The sequence below is a fragment of the Coenobita brevimanus genome, chromosome 92 (assembly GCF_032717465.1).
Source record: "Coenobita brevimanus isolate Jiangsu-jjx chromosome 92, ASM3271746v2, whole genome shotgun sequence".
Lineage (NCBI taxonomy): Eukaryota > Metazoa > Arthropoda > Malacostraca > Decapoda > Coenobitidae > Coenobita > Coenobita brevimanus.
The window spans coordinates 16,457,919-16,464,024 of record NC_137045.1 but is presented as its reverse complement, the minus strand read 5'-3'; the positions used below and the strand labels follow the sequence as shown (position 1 = coordinate 16,464,024).

The 6,106-nt window shown below is 44.7% G+C and overlaps 1 protein-coding gene across 1 annotated transcript in view; it reads left to right on the top strand.

The window, feature by feature from the left end:
- The first annotated feature begins 2,349 nt into the window (after nucleotides 1-2,349).
- Nucleotides 2,350-6,106, top strand: part of LOC145412103 (uncharacterized) — a 41,211-nt gene continuing 37,454 nt past the window's right edge. Inside the window, exons 1-2 of the mRNA XM_080282020.1 lie at nucleotides 2,350-2,798; nucleotides 2,967-3,214. Coding sequence (XP_080138146.1) covers nucleotides 2,350-2,798; nucleotides 2,967-3,214 — 697 coding nt within the window. The remainder of the gene's footprint in view (nucleotides 2,799-2,966; nucleotides 3,215-6,106) is intronic.

Here is a 6,106-nt window from a genome sequence, read left to right as displayed (position 1 = left end):
TCTTATATGGGCTCACACTCAGACCTACTGCAGTTATCCCCCGTTCTTTTGATCTTACATTACGTAAGTGGCTGTCAGGGTTCATAATCACGAATCTGCTCTTGATACTAAGCCGTGTGTGTGTGTGTGTGTGTGTGTGTGTGTGTGTGTGTGTGTGTGAGAGAGAGAGAGGGAGAGTATTCATAGCAAGTTACTCACCATCCATTGTAAAAACAGAGTGAAAATTAACCCTCAAAGCCTTAACAAGATATCTAGCCAACCCTAATGTTGTGCTATTTTGATTCCCATCTGGCGGATCTGCCCCCCTCCTCCAGTCGGCTTTGGCACTGGGCAACTACTTAGGATGTAATTATGTCCTTAAGCGCTACACCATGGAGACGTCGCTTTTATATCTTTCTTGCAATTTCCAGACGATTTTATTCTGTTTAGGGGAGATATCTTGTGATGAGAGGGTTAATGGAAGGTATATCTAACCATTCCAGTTCGGAAAGTATCACCTGAGCTCAATAAAATCGTCTTTAGATAGTTAGATTAAGAGAAAACTCATCCTCTGATTCAATTATGGTTAATACCCGTGGTGATCCCCTGGGCACGCTAAGCCCCACCCACAGTGCCATGGCGGCCTGAGCATCTCACCAATCAGATATTTTGTTTATGTCTGTTGAGGGAGGGGCATCTCCACCTCAGTCAGTCAGGTGCTGTGGGGGTTCCACTCATGGGCGGGGCTTCTAACATCGTGACCAATCACGGGCTTTGTTGATTCCCCTCGCCATCTTACACAAGCCATCATTTTTACGTTAATTATGCAATTTTTTTTTTTACCAAACTGCTCCTATTTTCGAAGCTCAAATGTGGCTGGCAGGTTTCACTGAACTTGGGTTTAATAATAATGCTGTCAGGATAAGGGTAATAATACAGGGTTTGCCAAGATGGAGTGCCAGAGGAGTGGGCGGAGTCGGGAGTGCTGGACCTAGCTAGCGGGCCTCCCTCCTCTACCTTAGTCAGCACCATCGCCGTGGCCAAAAACCTGTGCACAAAGTTTCTTCATATTTTTGGGGCCGAGGGCCATCCTGAAACTGGCCTTAACTACGGTTCCACGGAAATTGACAGTATTTTTTCCGGTATTAATAATATTTGGAAACGATCTTCGCAGGCTGTGATACTCAGTTGTACTGCAGGTCTCGTGGTGTAAAGAAAATGACGGTGGAGATGGTGGTAATGTGATGGTGGCCGCCTCACTAAGTTGTCTTCTTCCTCACATGATACATATTTTCATCCATACATCAAATTTCCCTTAATCAAGTCTCCCTCCCTCAGTATTCCTTAATGTCACCCTCTTCCTCTCCTTTCGTACTGTCCGTCAATTCCCTACCTTCATTCCATCACTTACTTGTTCCCTCTTCCCTCTTCATTAAGTTATTTATCCATCACCTCTTCTTCCAACCCTTCTCTTCTCCCTACACTTGCGCTTCGCCTAAACGTCCTATTCTCTCCAGTACTGCCTCAAAATTCAGCTGACTTATGTTTTCTATTCTTCCTCCTCGTTCAGTTGTCCTCTTCCTCTCAAATATATATCTCGCATCACCAACACCTTTTCCATAAAACTAATCGTCCACTTCCCCTTACTGCCTTTCATTAATCAGCGGTGCTCTACCTCCCCCTAACCTCCCTCTGTGCTGCTTAGTTGACAAGAGAGAACAACCAAACACCTCCCTTCCAGGTAGCCTATCTTAAACTCGCAAAGTAGGTATATGTGCTAGCTTGTTGTTATTTGCTTTCCCTTGCACTCTTTAAATTGATAATGATACACAACCGTTGATTAACAGCCCAAGCACCTTTTCTCTCTGTACTCCCAAGATATTTGAATTACAGTGCGACAAATGTTGCTGCTAATAATGAGTATGGCTGTCAGTCTTGTGCCTTGACTTTTTGTTTGCCCTGGCTTTTTACGTGTCCTGGTGGTTATTAATGTGTCCTAGGTCCTTAAGTGCCCTCTTAGTTTACTGTGCTCTCCTGGTCCTCTACGTGCCTTCCTAATATCTTACTATGGTCTCCTCTCCTTTTAGGTACCTTTCTAGTATCTTAATGTGCTTTCCTGCTCCTTATGTGCCTTCCTAGTGTCTTAATGTGCTTTCCCGATCCCGTATTGCCTTCCTAATACCTTTATGTGCTTTTCTGTTCCCTTACGTGGTTTTCTAATGTCTTACTAAGCTTTCCTGATCCCGTATGTACCCTGGATTTTATAAGGTATACCTTGTTTTCCTAATGTGCCCTACTGTCTGATGTGTCCTGGTAATCCTGTCCCTTTAACTACCCTGGGCACAGCAACCTGCCCTGCTCTGCGGTGATATGTCCCGGTCCTTCCTAATTCGCGACCTCTTATGGGGACCCGACCGCCATGGCAGTGAGGGACATGTTAGCGATGAATTTGGACTTGACCTGACCACCCGTCCCTCTGGCCAGGTCACGGAGGGGCCAGCGAGTGTCCTTCCCACCGCAGGACACATCGCTACATCCCCAGAACACGTCGGGCCAGGACACACCTCGACTGCTAGGGGAAAAAATGGAGAGTTCAAAGGCCGGGAGTGTGGTGGTGTGGTTCCGAGACGCTTAAGTGTGGATAGAATTATGTCACATCAGCACCTAATTCTGCCACACCTTAGCACCACAGCTCAGCACCATAGCCACCTACACAGCAAGGCAGCCCTCCATCTCAACCCAGGGAGCACCACATCACCATCAGATCACCACACTTCACCACACAGCAGCAACACACCAAATCCCAGCGCCACAATACAGTACACTCCACCACACACCGCAGTCCACCACACTCCACCTTCACCTCACCCCACCACAAGCGCTAGTAGGCAGGAATGGCGTACCTTCACCTCTCCTGCCTCATCTCCTGCTTCACTTGCCTCTCCTGCCTCAACCCCGCCTGCCTCACCACCCACATCCGAACCCTCACGCCCGAACCTTCTCCTTCCCGACCTACCACGCCCGACAATGGGATTCGGTCGGGGTTTTCTGCGTCCCGATCAACCACTTCGTTACGGTGAGATGCGAGGGTTGGTTCCTCTGCATAGTGGTGGCGGTGGCGGAGGCAGCGGGGACAGGCTGTTGTACGGCGGTGTGCCCTTTGTACCCCCGCCCCGCCATCACTACCTGTGGGCCGCTCAGTACTCATCACTCATGTCTTCGCTTCCTCTGCAGGGTAAGTTTTAATGTAGCTGTATTTCTCTCATATGTACATTTTCAGTCATTAATTTATACACTGCCTCGAAACTGTCAGACTGTAACTGTTACCTATACGGATTCTATGTCAAAACTTAATAATAACCTGCACAGAATCAGTACTATGCACTTGGGTTGAAAGGGTGTATCTTGTGTACAAATGACGGTCAAAAGTTGTCTTCCGTTGCCTTGAAATTCTTACCACGAGATCGTGCTTAGAAAACTAGATATATGTACCGGTTTCGACGGCCTGTAATTTCACTGCGTTATTTCACATCACCAGACATACAGAGGGATTTCTGAGTGTAACTGTACCTCTCACTTCACACTCATCTCACCTCACTTCATCTCACATAGACACTTACTTCATCTATCCCTTCACACTTTCACATACCACCTTATCTCATCTCAATTTACAAGGATCTCATGTTTTCGTTTCCTCTTCAGGGTAAGCGACTGTAACTATATTTTTAGCACATACATTATTTTATATCTCTCCTTGCCTCACCTCACTTCACCTCACAAATACATTTCCTACCTCACTTCACACTCGAGACATGACATCACACAGCAACTTATATCTGCTCTTTCTCTGCAGTGTGAATATCCGCTGTATGTGGTTGTATCTTCGGTGGTGATAAGGCCATGCAGAGAATTTTTCAGAAATCAAGTGGAGGTATACGCGCAGAGTGTTCAAGTTCTGCTGGCCCAGATGGGGAGGCGGTGGATGGTGGAGAAGACAGGAGAATGGTGGAGAAGACAGGAGAATGGGTTATAAACAATGCAGGCAGTCCCAACCCGGCCATTAGGGAGGGTAGAATACCATCTGTTTGACCCTCTGATTGCACCATATTTTTCCGAAATTAAAAGTTGAACTAGAATAGAATACAAACATATTTCTTGTCCCAAACGTTAATGGAGAAAGTTTTGGACATTACTGCCTACGGTAGGTTTCTCTGAACAGACTAAAATCGTCGGACGCTGCGTAAATAAATAAATAAAAAAGTAAAACAATCTATGTTAGTATTTCGTAGCTACGGGGTTAAATATGAGCAAGAGGGGCAAGTTAGCAAGTACTTCACTGAGAAAAAGGCGACGCTACATGTTTAAAAATGATTAAGATGTCATGTGTAGTGTGTGTGTGTGTGTGTGTGTGTGTGTGTGTGTGTGTGTGTGTGTGTGTGTGTGTGTGTGTGTGTGTGTGTGTGTGTGTGTGTGTGTGTGTGTGTGTGTGTGTGTGTGTGTGTGTGTGTGTGTGTGTGTGTGTGTGTGTGTGTGCTTTGTCGTACTTAGTATCAATATCATATTTTTTTCCGATTCAGTTATCACTTACTTGCTTTACATTTTCTACCATAGCTTTCTTATTCCTTAACTGAACATTAATTAATGGTCACGCTAACCCCAGGGACTAAACGACAAAAAAAAGTAAAGAACTCTTATTTTAGGATCTCGAAACAGCACAGTACAGCACAGCACAAAACAGCATACTATAACACACACCACCACTAAGCCTCATCACACCACACCACGCCACACCACAGCACCATCACAATACCAGAACATCACAGCACCAGGTAAAAACAGAGAAGGTGCCTTGGGCTGCGTTATATACTTCTGAGGCCTGTAACACCACAATACACCTCACAACACCGCAGGACCACACCATCATATGCAACCTGCACCTTAACCAAACCTAACTCTGATCTACCCTAACCACCATCACGTAACATCCCACCATAACACGATAGCACCATCATACACCACAATACACTACAAGACCAATTAACACCACCAACAAACGCTCTTGTGTTATATCTCTCCTGGGTCCTGTAACACCACAACATACACCTTAACACCACACTCTAACCTAACCTAACCACCACCACCATCATAATACCACTACGCACCACAGCATCACAGCACTTGCGCAACACAGCACCACAATATCAACATCACCAAGTAATAACACAGCAGGTGCCCCTGTGCTGTGTTATATCTCTCTGGGGTCTCGTAACAGGGAATTTCCTCCCTTCCTGCAGGTGCTCCGAGGAAAATAATATACAAACAATCATACATATGCACCTACGTATGCATACAGTTATACATGAATAGATATTACAAGAACAGGTATACATATATTACAGGCCTACAAAATGAGAATATCACAAGCACATAGTAGGAACATGAATAATGAGAAATGTCACTAATATATGTGCACATATACCAATCCTAAAATTTAGAGACAACCTTAGCATGTATTCAGTATGGACGGTGGATGTTAGCGCCGAAGTGGTGATATGTGGAGATGTATGGTACGTAGGTGGATTTCTGGGCTTCAGGGAACGGGTCGTTAAAGATTATGCCCAGAGTCGAACACATAAAGAAAAAAAAATACATGGAGATTTTACGTGAAAAAAATTATATACGGATACCTATCTATCTATCTATTAATCTATCTATCGAGTGTATACATCTATCCATCATCCAGTCCCTTTCTACCCCATTAGGTGCGTACGGTCCCGGGGCTAGGCATGTTTATTAATATGCATCGAAAAACATTGATCAGTTAGTGTTTACTTATAAATAAACATGCATATAAATATCACAGGTAGACTTATTACTGTATAAATTTTGCAAACACTTGCTAAATAAGGGTTAGGTTAACTTACATTGCGTTAGGTTGGATAAACACGTTAGGCTGTTGTGTTAGGTCAACTGGTAAAATGGTGGGATATAGGTCAGGTGAAGACTAAAGGCTCGGAATGTGGGTTAAGCTGGGTCAGGCTAGGTTAGAACACGAGATTACCTTGGATTAGAATAGATCAATAAATTAGGATGTGTGTGTGTGTGTGTGTGTGTGTGTGTGTGTGTG